Source organism: Narcine bancroftii, chromosome 3, assembly GCF_036971445.1.
Source record: "Narcine bancroftii isolate sNarBan1 chromosome 3, sNarBan1.hap1, whole genome shotgun sequence".
Lineage (NCBI taxonomy): Eukaryota > Metazoa > Chordata > Chondrichthyes > Torpediniformes > Narcinidae > Narcine > Narcine bancroftii.
Genome location: NC_091471.1, coordinates 243,780,860 through 243,801,826, shown reverse-complemented (window position 1 = coordinate 243,801,826; position 20,967 = coordinate 243,780,860). Strand labels below are relative to the sequence as shown.

The 20,967-nt window shown below is 43.7% G+C and overlaps 1 protein-coding gene across 1 annotated transcript in view; it reads right to left on the bottom strand.

Annotated features, from left to right (window-relative positions):
• The window catches only part of LOC138758436 (complement C3-like), a 120,175-nt gene extending 101,563 nt beyond the window's left edge, over positions 1–18,612 (bottom strand). Inside the window, exons 1-8 of the mRNA XM_069927346.1 lie at positions 18,504–18,612; positions 16,839–17,031; positions 11,453–11,615; positions 6,515–6,585; positions 3,700–3,794; positions 2,896–2,978; positions 1,667–1,754; positions 439–541 (exon numbers count right to left, since the gene is read on the bottom strand). Of these exons, the coding sequence (XP_069783447.1) occupies positions 439–541; positions 1,667–1,754; positions 2,896–2,978; positions 3,700–3,794; positions 6,515–6,585; positions 11,453–11,615; positions 16,839–17,031; positions 18,504–18,571 (864 nt within the window). The 5' untranslated portion in view covers positions 18,572–18,612. The remainder of the gene's footprint in view (positions 1–438; positions 542–1,666; positions 1,755–2,895; positions 2,979–3,699; positions 3,795–6,514; positions 6,586–11,452; positions 11,616–16,838; positions 17,032–18,503) is intronic.
• Between the last annotated feature and the right edge of the window lie 2,355 nt (positions 18,613–20,967).

Here is a 20,967-nt window from a genome sequence, read left to right as displayed (position 1 = left end):
ATGAAATTGAGTAAATTATTTCAGATATTTATTCATATTTATTTTTATCATATTTTTATATACAGTATCTACATGAATATTATGTGCTATGTGAGAAATGTATATGTGTGGACCATGGACCAAAGAAATGCTCTTTCATCTAAATGTATACGTCAGCCTGCAGCAGACGTGGACATACCCTTCCATAAATCTTTGTCCGCGAAGCCAAGCCAAAGAGAGATATGTTCAGTCAGGAACAAAATAAAATATTCAATAATCAGATGTCTTCTCATGAAGAAATCAATTAGTTTTGTCAGCTAAATAACCCTGACCAATTTCTCTAAGACCTCAGGAACTTTGGATAAAGCAATGTATTTGTCGGGACGTCTTGAGGACAGTAAGATTAGAACTTCTCCTGGATTCCTAAAGCCTTGGGAAAGCTTTGTAGTTTCTACTTACAGGCACTGTTTGAAGTGACTTTGGAAGGCTCAACTTTTCACCATCTTTCATTACGCTGAACAGAACAAAGGCTCGACCTTCGACGGATTTTCCATAGGTGTATCTAAGCAATGAATAAAACTCTGATAAACATCTCCAAAACAATCAAGTGTATCAGCAAAGGTGGAAGCCTTTGCTCTCGTCAGGCCCACATTGCTTCCCCAGAACAGAAATATTGTTCCCATTTCCCATAGCAATATTCTTTTGATTGCCTGCAAGATTACCCTCTGTATTTTTCTCCTCTCATCCCCCTGATATCATTTACCCAGGGTTTTTGATTTCCCTACTCTTGACCCATCTACTGATGGGAACTAGTCCCTCTAACCCAACCTAATTTTTGACATACAGCACACAAACAGGCCCTTCTGGCCCATGAACCGTGCAGCCCAAATATTCCGAACAATTTATGACCCTGGTACGTTTTGTAGAGTGCAAGGAAAAAGGAGAACCCAGCAAAGATGGGGAGAATGTACAAACTCCTTACAGACATCACTGGATTCGAATCGGAATCACTGGTGCAGTAATAATGGGGTTCGAATCCCTCGCTGTCTGTACGAAGATTGTATGTTCTCCCTGTGTCTGTGTGGATTTTTCCCCGGGGGCTCCAGTTTCCTCCCATAGTTCAAAACATACCAGGGGTGTAGGTCAATTGGGTGTAAATTGAGCATCACAGATCTGTGGCCCGAAATAGCCTGTACTGTATATCTAAATTAAATTCTTTTAAAAAAATAAGCCCTTTTGCTTGAAGAGAACGTCATCAGCTGAAAATTTTCTCCAAGGCCAGGACCTTTATGGCAAATCATTCAGTCCCTGGTATATGGATAGGAATGGTGGAAGGATATGGACTAAATGCAGGCAAATGGGACTCACCAAGAATGCCAATATGGTTAGCTTGGACGAAGTTGGGACAAAGGGCCTATTCCATGCTGTATAATACTACGACTTTTCCTTCAGACTTGCATAGCCTTCCCAAGGTGTGGTGACCATATTCAAAGTCAATATTCCATTTTGGGGCTGAACCAATGGTGTAAGCTACACCAGCCAACACAAACTGAATAGGAATTGCCAGATGGTCTTGAATTCAAGGCAGAAGCGGGATTAACTCGACATCTAAATGAACCACCGATTTAATGCCACCAAAAAGAGCCAAATTTGTTTGTCCTATTTTCAGAGAGAAGTGAATACCAACCTTGCTGTGACCGTAATATGCAATTCTGTGTCATCCACGTAGAAAAAACGCTTCCCCGAATCCAAGGTAACTTCAAAACTTGGCAAAACTAGAAAAGGGACACCAAGAGAAAGAACATTTACTCAAGTGGACAAACTCACGCATCTCCAGCCGACTGAGCAGCGGATCGGACATGGACGCCGATATCTTATCAAGTCATCAGCTTTCACCCAACAACTTTACAACATACAGGGCAAAAAAATAGCAACTACCCCTATTTATATGCTGTCTTTAACCTGCCAAAATGCCTTCTTTGAATCACAAAAATATAACCCAAAGCCTAGATCTCCTGCTATCAAGGACGTAGAGCCAAAACTACCCTACTGAGAGAGCTTAAATTGTCCTTAAAGGATTGCCAAAATATTGTTGTTGGTTAGGGCTATGTTTCTGTCATGGGAATAGCTGGGAAATTCAGTTGTGTCCCAGGGCCACATAAGAAAATACACACTGAATCCAAGGCCACATTAGTGAAGGAAGAGAACTCCTGGTATTGAGCCCTTGGGAGAAATGGTGGATGACTTGAGATCTGGCCCATGGTGTCGGAAAAGATTACTGTCTGGAAATCAGGATCTATGGAGGGTGTGTGGTGAGGGATTGCCTTTTGCGCACGTAGAACTTATTGGTGCTTGAACCCAGCTGTGTGGAAAGAAGGGAGTGAAACACAGAAGTCTGCAGATGCTGAGATTGGAGTAAAAACACAGAAACGTTGGAGGAACCCAGCAGGTCTCGTGGCATCATAGGAGGTAAAGATATACTACCGACATTTCAGGCCTAGGCATAAGGAAAAAGCAGGCAGGCATCTTAGTTAAAGTTGAGGGAGAGAAAGGGGGAAGAATGGGTGGGGGGGGGCTGTCCAGACCAACAGGAACAAAGGTGTCAACTTGATATGATGAAGAAAGGTGAGCATTCATTTTGGCTCTCTGAAAGGGGACAGAGGGAAAGGGAAAAAAGAGAGAGGGGAGAACAAGAATGAGAATTAGAGGAAAGCAGACAGCAGAAGGTCATGAACAGAGACAAATACCTTCGACCAAAATCCTTGCTTTGACATCCAATTGACAATGGACAAATCAAGATGGAAGCAAGGTGTCAAGTCAAGATGTCCTGTTATAGCTTTCATGTCAGTTATAATATTTCTATCAGAAGGAACAATTCTTTTGCTTTAGTTTACAACAAAGATGAACTTTCCTTACCGTACTCCTTCACCTCAAACTGAGATGTAAAATTTACATCGGGAGCATCATTATAACTTGCAATAATCGTCCACATTCCAATACTGAAAGATATATCCAATAAATTACTTTGCATTGTTAACTATTATATATTTCTCTGTCATTTTGGAAATAATTACTATTCATAAATAAAATTTTAATTAAAATATTCTCAGCAAGAATTCCAATGAAAATGAATAATCCTTGGGTCTTGACTATAATCCAACAGAGCACCAAACTGTAAAATGAGATCATGTAATAACACAGAAATGTAATATTACACAAAAAATACCTTTATTCCTCCATAAGTTATTGGGACGGAGATCAGTGTGAATTCTTACATTTCAGAAGATGGTGTAGTGGTGGAAGAGGCAGAACCACATCAGGTGAAGGGTGGGGGGGGGGGGGGCGGCAACTTTAATCTTCGCAGTTGATCGCACTTACACTTCATCTAATCTGCTTTGATCGAATGCCCGAGGACAGGCAGGGATCAGGCTGTGGCCAGACTAGGTAAGGATAATATTGGCCTGACGATCAGTGTTACAGATGGCAGCAATTTCATCCAGATTGCCTCCATCAACTGCATAAGATTACAACTCTTATCCCATCCTCTGGACGTTTCACACCCCTATGACCACCACCCTCCCCCACCCCCCGCCCCACTCCCCCTTCACCCACTCTGAATCTCAAAGCAATCAGATCTCCTGTCATTCTTTCAAATTCCAATAAACACAAGCCCAAGTTGTCAAACCATAATCTCTAATTGTAACAAGAATTGGCACATACTTTACAATCTCTGGTATTTTAAAGGTATTTCCAGAAATTCCAGTAGCATCTTTCTTAAAGATCTCTCTCCGTTGAACAACAATATCTTGTGGATTCTGAAAGTAGAATAGTTATACCAAGGTATTAATTATGCCATGCCTGAAATCACAGCATAGGGAGGCTGTCAAGGCCAATATATTGTGAAGCCCTCTAGAAGCAGGGGTCAGTGGCCCTCAAGGTCTAAGGTTTTGTCATTTTAAACATGCACACAGTTACCTACAAGCTCCTGCCTTTACAAACCTTAAAAATAAAATCAGCTGTGAAGGGTGAGGAGGGAAGACAGGAATGAAGCAGCAGAGACAATCTCCAACAATCATATTAGAGTTCGAGATACTGATGTACGGACATAAGAAATGCAAGCAGGAACTGAGCATGTGGAAATGCTACACTTGCCCCCACACCACCTCCCTCACCACCATTCAGGGCCAAAAACAGTCCTTTCATGTGAAACAATGCTCCACTTGTGAAACTGCCGGGGTCATCTACTACATCTGCTGCTCCCATTGTGGTCTCCTCTGCATTGGACAGACTGGATACAGAAAGGGAGGTTGCTTCATTGAGAACCTTCACTACATCGGCTGAAACTCATTTTAATTCCCCGCTCCATTTCTATATGTTTGTCCATGGTCTCATGCACACCCAAAGATTGGAGGAACAACACCTCATTTTTTTTTCTGGACACCCTCCAACCAGATGGCAATGACATCAACTCCTCTGGTTTCCATTAGATGCCCCCTCAGTTTCTCTCTGTCCCTATCAGTATTTCTCTCTCTCTCTCTCTCCCTCCCTTTTCCCTCCATCTCCTTTCATCTAGTTCTACCTTCCCGAAACCACCCACTCCCTAATCAATTCCCACCTTTTCTCTCTTGCCCCTCTACCCATGTCCAATTATGGTCTTGCCTGTTGGTCTGTACTCCTCCCCAACCTTCTGATTCAGGCTGTCTGCTTTTTTTTATCTCCTGCCTTGGTGAAAGGCTCAGGCCCCACACATTGGCTCTATATTTTTACCTCCGACGGGCACTGTGAGACCTGCTGAATTCCTCCATCATTTTGTTTTTTTACTGCAATCACGACATCTGTAGACTTTTAGGTTTCTTTCATGTGAGTGACCTATTGAGCCTGGTGCGTCCATCAATAAGATTGTGATTGACTACAACTTCCTTTCTTTACCAATCACTGAACCCTGTATTCAAAATATCTATCTACTTTTGTCTTGAATATACTTTGGGATAGAAAACTCCTAGGATTACAGTCCACTGGGAAAACCTCAATCCTACATAGCTAACTTTTACCTGGAGATCATGTGCTTCATTTTAATTGAAGACACAACGACTACCAATACTGGAACCCAGAGCACAAAGGAATCTTCTGGAAGTTCATGGAGTACTGTGTACAGTTTTTAGTGCATTATTTGAGGAAAGATGTGCTGAGTAGATGTGGCAAGGATGTAGCGGAGTTTGGAGCAAGAGGGCACAACTTCAGGGTAAAAGGGGGTCAATTTAAAACAGAGATGCAGAAAAATTTCTTTAGAGGGCCGCAAGTCTGTGGAACTTGTTGCCACAGGCCTCTGTGGAAGAGAGGTCGTTGGATGTATTCAAGGCAGAGATTGACAAGTGTTTTATTAGTCAGTGAATCAAGGGCGGGGAGTGAGGCTGAGAGGGAGGATGGATCAGCTCATGATTAGAATGGCAGAGCAGACTCGATGGGCTGATGGGCCTACTACAGCTGTTCCAATATCTTGTGAATAGTGGGTCAAGCAGCATTGGGGAGAGGAAAGGAATTGTTGACATTTTAGTTCAAAACCTTCATCAAGACGGAGAATGCCGCTGTAATGAGGAACGGATGGGAGGGGTTGGCCTGTAAAGGACTGATGAATCAAGGACGGCTGAAGGATGGCACAGAGATCTTTTCTCCATCTACTTCCAAATGTCTACAGCCAAAAATCGAGCTCAGATTACAGGGGCACATCTGTTTGAAAGCACAGTTTCACCACGTTTAGGCTGTGTCACGATGTCTGTTGGAAGAGTGAAGATACTACTAATATTACGCTACTGTGCGCAGCCAAAAAAGTCCTCTCACATATTCAACAAGAAATTCTGCAGAAGATGGGACTAATGCGAAATGCAAAAGTACTGAAGAAACTCAGCAGGTTACACAGGAAGTGAAGGGTAACAAACCTTGATGAAAGAGACTCAAACATTGCTTTATTGCTGTCAGCTGTTCACCAGCCACCAACTATAGTGAATTAAGTTTACCTGTTTATTCATCGCTGTTATCTCTTTTGGTGGGAGCGGTCAGTGCCTGTAAATGCCTCCCCTTGGTGCTGACCCTGCTCTGGCTTACTGCTCTATCCAGATTTATTACTGACTCCTGAAATCTATCTGTTCTTTATCTCCTCTCCTTCAACCTTTTTCATTAAACCCTTCCCATCCCCCATCCTGATATCTCCATGCACTTCTGGACCATATTTTGTTTGATATCTCTGCCTTAAAGACTCCAGGGTTGTTGTGACCCTTTTGAAAATCTGGCATTGAGTGACTGGAAATGTCTCCTTTCAATTTTCATTCTTCAACTCCAGCCTGAACAATTCCTTTATGGACAGTCTTGATAAAGAGTCATGACACACAAAAGTCGCTGACCTTTTTCCTCTAATGGATGCTCCCCTCAAATTCTCTTCGTGGTTCTCCTTGACAAATGGTGAGAAACTGCAACTCTCAAAGCACTTTAGTGGTGGAAAGATGTTATTTTTCTCTGTGTTATGGAACAAGCACCTTACCATGAGCTCAACGATGGTTGATCTTTTGCTTGGCTTCAGGTCATTGTCCACTGTGAGCAAGCGATAGAGGACTAGGGGAAAAAAAAGAACAACATAGCAATGAATTTGCATCCCTCAAGAAGGCAGCCAACATCATAAGGAACTCCCATCGCCCTCTTCTCACTGCTAATTCCAGGCAGAAGGTACAGAAGACTGAAAACCAGCACCTCTAGACTTTCTATCCACTGTCTCCAGACTCTCTTGTTTAACACTTCTAGGTTCAAGAACAGTTTCTTTCCAACAGCTATCGGGCTCTTGAACCTCCCCGTTGTTGCACTAAAAAGAACCTGCTCTGACACCTGAACAGGACTGCATCAGTTTTATAGCTCCAGAATAATTATCTATTTATTGTCTCTTTTTAATCAATTAGAATCATCGAACCATCAAACAGAGGCGTGGTTAGCACAATGCTATTACAGCGCCAGCAACCCAGCTTCGAATCTGGCGCTGTCTGTGAGGAGTTTGTACGTACTCCCACCCATCATAAAATATGGACCGTTGGACAGCACAGTTTCGTGGGCCAGAAGAGGCTGTTACTGAGCTCATTGATAAATTTTAATTTTAATTTTTTTTTAAATAATTTTAATTTAAAAGCCCTTTTAATCTGAGCTGAACCATTATTCTGTCTACTTTCACTGACCTGCACTAGATTATATACCTCCATGCCCCTCTCATCCATGAACCTGTCCAAATTGGAGCCGACATTTACCAATTCAGCTGGGAGCCCATTCCACACTCTCAACACCCTCTATGTGAAGAAATTTTCCCTTTAAACCTTTCCACTTTCACCCTTAAAAGCCTGATTGTATTTATTCTATCAATATCCATTAGCATTTTACTGCCACAGTTTTTTTAAAAAGGAGCACCTTTTATGTGGAAATGTGTCTGATGAAAACTGGGGGATGCAATACATTAGAGAGCCTCTTGTCTATTCAAACATAGCCCAAAATGAAGAAATGAACATTTATCCCTGATGTAGAATGTTCATTTCCATGAGTTTGGGATCCAGCAATGCATGTCATAATTCATTCAGGGTCTGGTGTAATCTTTCGATTTATTTTCAACTTCACTTGGGAAACAGGCTCCCCATGTCCAGTGCTGACATGAATATTCCTCATGATACCTGCGTCCATTCCGATGAGAAGTTGAAGCCATTTGAGAAAGCTAAACAGACGATTCTTCACAGCCCCTTGTACATCTCTTCCAAGGATCTCTGACAGAATTAACAGCCAATTAAGAGTTTTTCCTTCTCATTACAAACACTGTTAAAATGCGTCCAATTTCATAAACTCTCATAACGTGAAAATGAAAAGATCATCATAAAAAGTTTAGTTCCTCCAAAGGAAATGGACCACTGACAATTTTTCTCAAGCAAATTATTTCAGTAACAATTGGGTCTAGAAAAGTGATTCTCAACATTCCCTTCCCATTCACATAATCAGGATAATGTGAACTATTTTGTAACCGTGTAAAAATACTCCCTTCTCACTGTAGTAACAGTATTTACCACTGTGGAGTGAATGTATATGTATATGTGTTTGTGAACAGTTTCCTGAGATGGTAGATGGCATCCGTAGGTAAAGTCTCTTCTGTTATTTGAATCTTGCATCTCTAAGTTATTCAGGAAGTCTCCCAAGTAACTCCAGATACATAACAACCACCTTAAGCAGATGACAGAACTCGGCCAGAGCCAGTCTTCATTCCATTAATGACATTTACAAGAGGCAGAGTGTTCATACAGCAGTGAAACAAGACAATCGACAGATGCTCTGATTGTAGTAAAAAAAGCAAAACTGCTGGAAGAACTCAGCAGGTCTCACAGCGTCCATCTGAGGTAAAGATAGATGACTGATTTTTCAGGCCTGAGCCCTTCTTCAAGGTGTGATAAAAAGCAGGCAGGCGTCTGAATAAAAGAAAGGGCTGGGAGAGAGGGTGATAGTTGGATATGGAGGAAGAAGCCAGGGGAAAGGAAAGGTGAGCGTTGATAGGAAGCGGAGATGGTTGGGGGCTAGTCTCGATCCTCAAAACCCCCACCCCCCACCCCCAAAGCCGTGCCTTTTTCTCATTGCTGCCATCAGGAAGGAGGTACAGGAGGCTGAAGAAGAACACCCAATGGAACAAAAACTGCTTCCTTCCCTCTGCCATCAGATTTCTGAATAGACCATGATCCATAGAAACAGCCTCTGCTTTTGCATTGTGAGGGCTGCTGGAAAACAATGGATTTTGTGACATGCTCGTGACATAAATTCAGATTCTGAACATTGGCATCCTGGGAGCAAGATTTATACCACAACCAAGGCAAACTGCTTGTGGAATTGGCTTGCGAATGAAAGTAATTAATTTCATGGAACACCTGGCAGGGCCGGATTAAGGTAGTGGGGCCCCAAATTGTGTCGGCTGATGCAATGAGGGGGAAGAAATTTTAAAAATTTGAACTTAGTTCTTCAGATTTGTGTTTTAGTTGTGGTCCAGAAATAGGTACTTTTTTTCCCATTCGACTTGGACTTGTTTTAAGGTTAAAAATTTTTGGTTACAAATTAAATCGTTTTGAGAGCAAGTATTAAAAGTGAATTTACCATTTGATCCATTGTCATTTTTAGTAGGGGACATCAAGTCGATTGCTTTAGGGTTGAGGTTGACTATGTATCAAATTGAATTTTTATGTTTGACTTGAGCTGTTTCTAACAAATATTTAGCTATTACATGGAAATCTGATTTAGTTTAAAGTACGGAAAGATGGCACATTGAAATGAAAGCTTGTATTCCTTTAGAAAAAGATAACATGATATGAGAGAGACATTTTTTCTTTGTTAAGTGTAGAGCCCATGTTTACAAATTATTGGTGTTAAAATTTGATCTCTCGGTCTGCTTCGGTGGATAACTGCTTCGCGAATAAAAAGTTGATTGTGATTGTTTTCATTGATCTCCTTCCTTTCTTTGTAGGTGGGTAGGGGAGAGGGAGGGTGGTTGAAGGAGGTTGGGGGTGGGGAATTATGGTAGCTTTCTCAGATCACAACCTATTCAGTGATTTCATCCTTGATAAAAGGTTATAATCATTTTTGCTACCACCCCTTTACGCTTTCATACTTCCCACCGATTCTCTCCGCTAAAACCAAACAGCCATTATATAACACTGATAGAATTACTTACATTGCAGGCATCAATTCCCACTGTCAAAAGTACTCACTCTAGAAGTGTCCCCCAATACTTCTGTTCACTCTCCATTTCTTTCACAAATTGGGAATCGACAAATTGTGCAGTGGCTATGAGATACCATAGTTTGTCTTTTGATAATAAGGTTGGCGATTTCACCCAATTACCACCTTCAATGGGGGTGATTAACAGAGACCCTTAGGCGCTGAACACAGATTAAACTGAAAATGTTTGTTAACCACCCAGTCAGCCATTTAGGATTCATAATACAGAGCAAATCTGCAAGCATTTAGCCCTTGAAAACATGGGGCCTGTTGCACATGCTACTTTTGGAAGTATTTCTTACTGGGGGGTGGGGGGCCACACTAGAGGCTGACGCTGGTTGAGATCACAACTCTTTACAGTCTTTTCCAGTCTCCCTTTTGTATTGAAACACAAAATTGTTGAGGACCCTTTCTGCCCCACGCACAGCATCTTTCAGCTGGTGCTGCGGGGAAGGGTTCCAGGAGGATCAGAGCCAGCACCACCAGGTTGAGGAACAGCTTCTTCCCTCGGGCAGCGAGAACGCTGAACAAGCAAAGGCACTGCTCGCATTAACCAACGGAGATTCCCACATTTACAAAACAAATATTTATTTATTTGTATATGTGAATACTTGTCCTGTCTATGTATTGTTTGTCAGTATGTGTGTTATCTCTGATTGTGTGTCTGTGCGTTTTGCACCGAGGACCAGAAAACGCTGTTTCGTCGGGATGTACTTGTACAATCAGATGATAATAAACTTGACTTAAACGTTAGGCCCTTTCAAACTGTTCTGTAAAATGGGTTAACCATGCAATTAGCATGGTTAGCACCCCACATACGTGGCAATTTGAAAGGATCCACCCGGGTCATCTCAATCAGAACCCAACCAGGTCCCTGAACTACCTCAGAGGTGGTCAGGGAACCCAGTTAAACGCACTCAGGCCTCCTTTAGGGCAGATTTGAAAACAAAAATGGCCGACCTGTTTACTCCGGTGATGTCAGCACTGCAGACGTCACCAGCATCTGAACATCATGAACTTCTGGCAAGTGGAGAATAAAACAGCAAAGACATCCCCAGTCCCGAGTGCCCGCTGGAAGACCACCCCAGTCATCCCCTGACTGCCCTGCCAGCAGCCCACCCCAGTTGCCCCGAGTGCCCCGCCGGTAGACCATCCCGGTTGCCCCATGACTTCCCCGTCTGCCTGGGTCTCCTGACTGCCTCGTTGACAGCTGCCTGCAGGGAGCAGAATGGTAGGTGCAGACTTCTAACGCAACGTGTGTGTGTGTGTGTGTGTGTGTGTGTGTGTGTGTGTGTGTGTGTGTGTGTGTGTGTGTGTGTGTGTGTGTGTGTGTGTGTGTGTGTGTGTGTGTGTGTAATTTGTGGGGATAAGTTGAGCAGCAGCACATTGCAATTATCACAACATTTAAGACAATACTTTTTAACCAGGGGCTGACGAGGGAGTGCATGAGGGTGAGGGTGTGACACATCATTCACCGCATCATCGCGGGGTGGGATCCCCTTAAATTGCCGGGTTGGCGATTTAGCAGGGAGGTCCGCCTTCCATTTGAAAAGTGGATCCTGCACCCAAGACCCAGGAGTCACACGCGGTCCCAGGAGGGCTATTCAGGAACGGCAGTTTGAAAGGGCCTCATGGTCTTTGTGCTTCACTCACGCCATTCACACGGACAGGACAGATAAAGTCAAACTAAAACCAGACTTACCAGTTTGAGCTGGGGTGTAGATTGGTTTGTCAGTCTGGATAAAGATGTGTCCTGTTTGTTGTGAAATAAGGATAATGCACTCCAGAGTAAAAGAGTTTGAAATTGCTCTCAAAGTTGCAAAATTCTCTCTTCTGGAATCCTTTGGAAGTTTCTCTGCAGGTACCTGGCAATAATTTAAAAAAGAAACAGAATCACAATGGGTGTGATTACTATGTTATTCCCCCCATATATTTCACCCCAAAATTCAGGCCATGAAGGCACAAAGATTTAAATCTTTACTCACATTAGGTTACTGGTCAGGTATTAATACACTGTCACACTGAGCATGATCACCACTCAAGTGTGATGCAGCTCTTATAGTCATGCAATGCTCATGCTCCACCATAAAATAGTCCAAGTTTCCTCTGTATATAACCATATAACCATTTACGGAGCGGAAACAGGCCATGTTGGCCTTTCGAGTCCGCACCGGTTCACTGATTTTGTGCGCCCTGGAAATTGTTAAAAATTAAAAGATTTATTTAAAATACATTGTTACAGCTTCTTCACCTGCACTTGCCATTAAGAATTAATTATTCTAATTACACAATTGCAGTTCTCTATTCTTTTCAGTGCTATCGCACTGGTGAGAGGATGTTGCTTCTCCACCTCGTAGACCTTGTTGCATCTGTTTGGTTCGGTAGTGTTGCTACGGTTGTAGATGGTGGTGTGGTTTGCCTCGGTTCTTCCATTGCTTGCTGTTCAGTTCTCACGGTGTTGTTGGTTGGGGTTTCTACGCTCTTTCCTTCACAAGTTGTTGGATTTTTAGAAGCTGCTGGTGCTTCCGGTGCTTTCTGTGTCAGATCTGGGGTTGGGCGAATGTGGATTCTGTTTTGTCTCAGCTACCTGCCAGATTCTGTCTCAATGATGTACAACCTTGGCGTCTCAGCTTGTCCAACAATCTTTGCTGGGCTCCAGGTGTTTATCACATGCTTCCCTCGGAAAAGTTCTGGTCCTGTTAGTGCATGCTTATTACAATGTTGATGAATTCCCTCTTGTATGTTAGTCAGCTTTCTTCTTGTTTCCTCTTGGTCGTCTGGTGGATGGATTTTGCTTGGCAGGTTTGTATTGTACTTTCTGCCATTCAGAAGCTCTGCTGGGGATTTCATGTCAGCCCTCAAAGGCGTGGCTTGCAGTGACAGAAGGGCGAGGTAGGGATCTTCCTATGTCTCTCAACACCTTGTGAGAGTGTTTAATTGTCTGTACAAGCCTCTCAATGAATCCATGGCCCTTGGGGTAATGTGGTGATGAAGTAGTGATGGTGATCCCATATTCTGCAGCTATTTCTCTGAATACACGCAATGTGAATTGGGTCCCCTTGTCACATATCACTTGTTCGGGTCTCCCCTGTTCTGTGAAGATCACATGTGCTGCAGCAGTGATGGTCGATGTTTTCAGGTCCTTCACTTTCCTGATGAAGGGGAATTTGGAGAAGTAGCAGGACACAATCAGATACCCTTCTTGGCTTTCTGTGAACAGGTCTGCTCCTACGATGTGCCATGGCCTGGCGCGTATTTCCACGGGTATCATCTCTTCTTTTTGTTGTGTATTTCTGGCATGCCGGACATGTAGCCACCATGTTTCCGATGTTCTTGTACATGCCTATCCAGTAAACTCTTGGCTTTGCTCTAAGTTCGCATTTCTCCATTCTCACATGGCCTTGTTGTATTTCCTGGAGAATTTCTTTTTCATTGTCTTTGGTATTATCAGCCAAGCCAGCAGTACACCGTTCTCCAGGGATATGTCGTCCCTGACAGACCAATACTGACGTATTGTAGGCTGTACCTGTTTTATCCTTTATGGCTATCCCTGTATCACCTGTTTGGAGGGCAGCTGCAGCACCTCATCCTTTGTGGTTTCTTCTTTAATCTGGTTTAGTTTGTTAATGGTTACCCTGACGAGGTGATGTATCTTGATTTCCATGTCTTTCATTTCGTATTTTTCATTTGGGAAAGACATGACAAAGTATCGCAAGCACCATTTCCTTCCCCGGCCTGTACTTCAAGGTAAAGTCATAACATTGGAGCCAGAGGAATAGCCTCTGTAGTCTGGCTGGTGCCTTGCATAGGTTCTTTTTCTGGATGTGTTCCAGCGGACGATGATCGCTTTCTACCACAAACCGTCTCCCATAGAAAAATTTGTGGAACTTTTCGTATCCATATATGACTGCCAACAGCTCCCTTTCAATATTGGCCTATTGGGTCTCTGCTGTTGTCAGGGCTTTTGAGACAAAGGCTATCAGTTTTCCTTCCTGCACCAATGCTGCCTCAAGGCCTCTGGTGGAAGCATCTACTTGTAATGTGACATTTTCTTTCCTGTCATAATAGCTCAGTTCTACTTCTCTGCAGGCCATTTCCTTAAGCTTGTCGAAATCTCACTGATGCGATGGTGACCACTGAAACTCCACATCCTCTTTCAGCAACTCTCTGAGATTGGCTGTGTGGTCTGACATGTGAGGGATGAAGGAACACGTATATTGGACCAGGTCGAGGAAGCTTCTTACTTCCCTTATGTCCTTTGGGTGTTCCATTTCAACCATGGCTGTTACCTTCTCTGGACTTGGCCCGACCCCTTCAGGTGTGTCCACCATTCCGAAGAACTGGCACTCCTCCACCTTAATGATGCATTTGTCTGCATTGAGTTTGATGCCGGCCCCTCTTGTTCTCTCCATGGCCTCATGTAGGTGGAAATAATGGGTTTTCCCGTCTCTGCCAAAGATCTGGATGTCACCTGCGATGCCAACACTGCCCTTGCATCCCCTGTAGGTCTCATCTATCTTTTGCAAGGATAGATGCAAGGATTGACAACGAGATAGACAACAGACTTGCCAAGGCAAATAGCGCCTTTGGAAGACTACACAACAGAGTCTGGAAAAACAACCAACTGAAAAACCTCACAAAGATTAGCGTATACAGAGCCATTGTCATACCCACACTCCTGTTCGGCTCCGAATCATGGGTCCTCTACCGGCATCACCTACAGCTCCTAGAACGCTTCCACCAGCATTGTCTCCACTCCATCCTCAACATTCATTGGAGCGACTTCATCTCCAACATCAAAGTACTCAAGATAGCAGAGGGCGACAGCATCAAATCCACGCTGCTGAAGATCCAACTGCGCTGGGTAGGTCACGTCTCCAGAATGGAGGACCATCGCCTTCCCAAGATCGTGTTATATGGCGAGCTCTCCACTGGCCACCGTGACAGAGGTGCACCAAAGAAGAGGTACAAGGACTGCCTAAAGAAATCTCTTGGTGCCTGCCACATTGACCACCGCCAGTGGGCTGATATCGCACCCAACCGTGCATCTTGGCGCCTCACAGTTCAGCGGGCAGCAAGCTCCTTTGAAGAAGACCGCAGAGCCCACCTCACTGACAAAAGACAAAGGAGGAAAAAACCAACACCCAACCCCCAACCCACCAATTTTCCCTTGCAACCGCTGCAACCATGTCTGCCTGTCCCGCATCGGACTTGTCAGCCACAAACGAGCCTGCAGCTGACGTGGACATTACCCCTCCATAAATCTTCGTCCGCGAAGCCAAGCCAAAGAAGATTCAAAGTTCCCAAAGCACCCAACTGTGTCATCAAAGCATTCAGGGGACATGTCCATGAGCTCGGGGACACTTTTGAATGCCAGGTTGCAATTCTGCTTGAACTTTTGAAAAGCCTCTATGATGTCGTTGGCTTCCCCGTCCATAACTGGGTGAAATGCTGCTGTTACAGCCGTTTTCTTCTCCAGCCCTGGTCATCAGGCAATGGTGCTTTTTCATTGTTTCCTTTTCTTCCTTTTCATTTTGGTTTATAGGGATTGTTTTTCCTATATGATGTGGGTTTCTATCAATCCCACCACTGCTACCATGTTATGTCCTCAGTTGTACCATCGGCGGTCTTAACAAAAACTCAGGAAAAACTTGTTTAGAAGCACAAATCTTTACTCAGATCAGGTACTGGTCATGTATTGCTACACTGTCGCACTGAGCATGCTCAGCACTCAAGTGTGATGCGGCTCTTCCAGTCTTGCAGTGCTCATGCTCCAGCGTAAAATAGTCCCAAGTTTCCTCTGTCCATAACAGGTAGATAAGTGAATTTGCTGTTTGATTGAGATTGCATGAATTGGTGAACTAACCCTAGGGGTACCAATGCTGGTCTTTTGTATTTTTTTACCTCTTTATTTTCCCACAGTTGCTTGAATTAGACAGCAGCTAATAGCCTGAATATGCCTGGGATGGTCTGATCTCAGAAGCTAAGCAGGTTCGGGATTGGTCAGGACTTGGAGGGGAGTCCGCCTGGGGACACCAGGCGCTGTGGGCTTCTGTGAGGGGACAAAAGTGGCGACTCTGTCTGCCTTACGGTTGACAAAAAAATTAAAGAATTTCATTCTAAATGTAGTATTATATGTGACAATGAGGGAACCTTTATTCTGGATAATGGGGATTTTACTGTATTTGGTGTGATCTGTAATCCATCAGGGATATCTTCCTTGCCACACATTTTTAAATAGATTACAGATTAGGAAAAGGAGAGATGCAATGAGAACTTGGTATCGCTGGGCACCAGTCATTGAAAGTGGGCATGCAGGTAGACCAGTTAGTGAGGAAAGCAAATGGTATGTAGGCATTCATAGCAAGAAGATTCGAGTACAGGAGCAGAGAGGTTCTACAGCAGTTGTACAGGGTCCTGGTGAGACCATACCTGGGGTATTATGTACAGTTTTCAACTCCTTATCTGAGGAAAGACATCCTGGCCATAGAGGGAGAGCAAATGAGGTTCACTAGATTGGTACCTGGAATGGCAGGACTTACATATGAAGAAAGGCTGGATCGACTAGCCTTATACTCACTGGAATTTAGAAGATTGAGGGGGGGAATCTTATAGAAATGTATAAAATTCTTAAGGGATTGGGCAGGCTGGAGGCAGGAAGGTTGTTCCTGATGTTGGGGTAAACCAGAATCGGGGGACACAGTTTAAGGATAAGGGGGAAGTGTTTAGGACTGAGATGAGAAAAAAAATTCCCTCAGAGAGGGGTGAATCTGTGGAATTCTTTACCACAGGAAGTAGTTGAAGCCTTATCCATATTTAAGAGGTAGTTAGATTTGGCCCTTGTGACTAAGGGGATCAGGGGGTCTAGGGAGAAGGCAGCAACCGGGTACTGAGTAGATGATCAGCCATGATCAAATTGAATGGTTGGGTCGGCTTGAAGGGCCAAATGGCTAACTCTTCCATCTATTTTCTATGTTTCTATAATAAACAAAAGATTGGTGGTAAAATCTCCTCCCCATGTGTAACTTGAAGTAAAAAAGTACAAGGAGTTTTGAAAGCTAAGAAGTTTAATATAGGTGTCCATTTACCTTAACAGTGCCAGAAGCAATGTACTTGTTTGCTGATGTCAAATGGATTTTGCTCCGATGTAATAAAACAAGATTTTGAGGGAAGATAAGCAAATGAATGTCCACTTCAAGATCAGCATGGAGATTGTGAGCTTCCACAATCACAGTCTCTTCATTTTCAATTCTCAAAACATTGGGCGCAGTCAGCGTATATCTGCAGGATAAACAAAGAAAAGGAATAATATTTCACCATTGGGGAGTCAGGTATTCAGAAAACAATTTTATTTAATTTACAGAACGTGGGTTTCACTGTAAAGATAGCTTGTTTGGATATCCCTCAATGCCCTTCGAAAATAATTGAAAGCCTATCTTTTGAACTGATGCTATTCAGAAATATGAAATTACCAAAAGTTGCAAGTGCGAAGTCATTTGAATAGTTCGACTGGGGTATTTAAAGAAAGTGTTTGAATTCCTGACAACCCATTTGTATGCCCACCTGGAAATTGGAGGAACATTCCCTCTGCACCTTCCTCAATCCTTCTGTCTCCAGCTCCTCACCACCTTCCCTCTCCATTCAGAGAGCTAACCCCTCTCCCGAGCTTTTGTCTCTTCTGCCCTCCCACCTATATCCACCTTGCCTGTACCCCTTCCCCCCCCTCCCCCAAGCTTGACGGAGAGCCCAGGCTGAAACCTTCCTATCCATACTCCGTGACCTGCTGAGTTTCTCCAGCTCTTTTGTGTATTGCAATCACAGTGTCAGCAGGCATTTCTGATTAACTCGGTTCAGCTGCTCAAGACAGCTTAACTTCAGGCTGTTGTTCCTGGTGCGATTGGTGTCAGGGAGGCTGATTGCCATCAGCAAAGCCCACTAAACCTGCACTGGTTCTTGGAAAGTGTCCTACTGCTTTCTCTTCAAGGCACTGCCAATCATTTTGTTTTATGGACATACCAACAGGGTAACAAGCCCTTTCAGCCTGTGACCCCTTGTTGCCCAAATAGCCCAATTGACCTACATTTTGAAGGGTGAGAGGAAACCAGTGCACCTGAAGGAAATCATGCCGCCACGGGGAGAACCCTTTACCGACAGTGTCGGTTTCAAACCCAGGTCGCTGGAGTTCTAATAGTGTTGCTCTGTCCTGACTGTAAGAGGCGCTTCAAGCCATTTCTGTCAATGGTGATCTGTCTGCCTTACAACAGGCAAAAGCAATTTCATGTAATATGACACTGTTTTATTACAAAGGCAATAAATTGAATCTTGAAACTTCTCTGATCTCTCAAATAATTGAAGCCCTCACACCTAGAACTAAATCTAATCAATCTCCTCTGAAAACTCTGACATCTTAAAATATTTCTTTTGAATCAAGTGCACCAGCCCTTCATAAAAAGCAACAGGATTGAGAAACAGCAGGAATCCAAGTAGAAATCAATCAAGATGCTTCCGACAAGGTTGGATAACTTTTTTACCAAGTAGGGGAATTGAGGGATTTGGGGAAAGGACAGGTAGGTGGAGATGAGCTGATCATCAGATCAGCCGTGATCTCATTAAATGGTGGACCAGGCTCGACAGGTCGGATGTTCTTCAACCCGAGATAAAATCCCACCTAATTTTCAGCAGAGGGTCCCCTCAATATGCTGAAGAACAGGAGAGTCTCAGGGTGCTAGGAACCAATATACTTAAGTACTTACAAAGGAGAACACAGGCTCAGCGCAGGAAGAGACAGCAAGAGACCAAATAACAGTGGCTTCATCCCCATGTTGGCAGACCGCTCGACTGGGGCAAAGTTTTACAAATCGGGTCAAGTTTATATAAAAAATCATCACTGACTTATTAATATTTAACAAATTAGGTATTTATTATGCTAGGTACATTAATAAAAGCAAATATTGATCATACTTGTTTACTCAAGAGATTATTTAAACTGAGAAATCTGGTTAAAATCCGAGAACAATCGTGGTTTCCCTCATTTGTCTGGAAATTAGAATTTGACCGTGAACTATCCAGATAAGAACTGCAAACACGTCTTGCAAAATGTTATGACCAAAGTTTCAAACTTGAGCAATTTTCAGCTCTGCTCGAATGCACATTTTGGCACAGTACAATGCTCTGTCAGCTTTGCAATGATCCCAAGATTAATGGCAGTTAAAGTTGTTTTTGTTTTGCATCCTACATCATACATCCTACAATGGGCTGTGGAAACTGTACTGTCCGGCTGGACACCAATACCTCCTGGACACAGCCCAGGATATCACAGGCAAACCTTCCCCACCATCGAGAAAGTCCACGGGGAATGCTGCCGTTGGAGAGCAGCAACAATCATCAAGGATCCACACTGCCGAGCACACGCTCTGTTCTCGCTGCTGCCATCAGGAAAGAGGAGTAGGTGCCACTAGACTCTCACCACCAAGTTCAGGAACAGCTCGTTCCCCTCCTCCACCAGACTCCTCAACGACAAACTCATTCAAAGACTAATTTAAAGACTCTAACTTTGCACACTATTTATGACTAATTCTTTTTCTGGATTGTAGTTTGTTTACATTTATTTCTTTGTTTACATTTATCCCTTTTGAATATATATAATATATCTTTAAGTAGAAATTCTGCCCAGCCTGCATGAAGTTGTATGCGAAGTTATGTATATGCTCTGAAAATAAATTTGAATTTTGAAATTTAAAACAAAAACCACATCTAAACTTCTTACTGGACCTCCCACCTTGCGGTAAAGCACTGTTACACCGCGATTGGCTGTCGACTGGAAATGCCTCCTGTAAGGTAAAACATCATGAGATGGGAATGTGTAAGGAGTTACCCTGTGCAGGGCTGTAACAAGAAGGGGAGGTGTCCTTGTACTCCTGTTAGGTAAAACATCATGAGATGGGAATGTGTAAGGAGTTACCCTGTGCAGGGCTGTAACAAGATGTGAATGCATCCTTGTACTTACAAGATAAGAGAGACATTGATGGATTGAGAGGCAGGAAGCTAGCAGGGAAAGGATAGCAACAGTTTTAGTCATTGGACAAGTAATGATATGATGATGTTCTAAGCACGTATCCAAGGGTATAAAAAAATCACCATTTTGCTGATAACGGCAGAATGCATTCTCCGACTAACATTGTTAGTCGCAAGTGTTACAATCCGGTAATAAAGAACAAAGAACCCTGATTTCGACTCAGTCTGGTGTTTGTCTCACTCATTCATGAACAAAGCAGACCTAACACTCCCGAGACTGATCCTACCCATAGCCCCTTGCAGGCTGCCCCTTCCCTTTTGCTCTGATCAGTCAAGGAGGTGGATTGTTGCTTGATAGTGTTCCAGTCTTTGGCTGTTAAAAGCCTGATTGTTTCACTACTCAGCCTTTTGTGATGGTTCATCAATTTTAATCGTTGAAATTTCCAAGGGAGTATGGAACAGTATCTGAAACCAGAGAAACTTGACAGTGAGTCCTGGTCACCTGAACATCTTCGAGCCATGCCTATGATGTTTCTAAAGCTTTTTTTGGCAGCAGCCACAGGTGCCATCACCGGGGACACAGATCGGCTGAGACTACTCTTCTCGTGGGGTCGGGCCCCAGGTTTTTCCCATGATCAGCGACGCCAACTCTTACCAGGCAGTGATGGAGATCCTCAAGGCCCAGTATTGCTAGAAGGTTAATGAGGTCATCTCCTGGCCACCAGAAAACAATGCCCTGGTGAGTCTAGCACCAAGTTCCTGCGGGCCCTCCAGACCCTGCAACTGTAAGCCCATATCTACCGCTGAGGACGTCATTTGAGATGCCTACGTTGCCAGCCTCCACTCCGGGTACATACACTAACAACTACTGGAGCAATAGGTACACGATTTGATTAGGGCAGTCGAGCTTACAGAGACCCTGGAAGTGGCCCTCCAGAACTCCAACGACTACTCGGCTGCTTGGTCGCCATGGGCATCACTATCCTGGGATGGGGCATCATCCCACCCAGCGAGTGACTGGTCACACACACTGACCCACTATTCTAATGATCCGACCTCAGCCACCATCATGGGCAATCCCTCCAGTTGTTACTTTTGTGGGCAGATCCCATACTGGAGGAAGCACTGCCCTGTCCAGGAAGCTGAAAAAAGGGGCATTATGCCAAAGTTTACAAATCCATACCATCCACGAGGTCTAGCAGC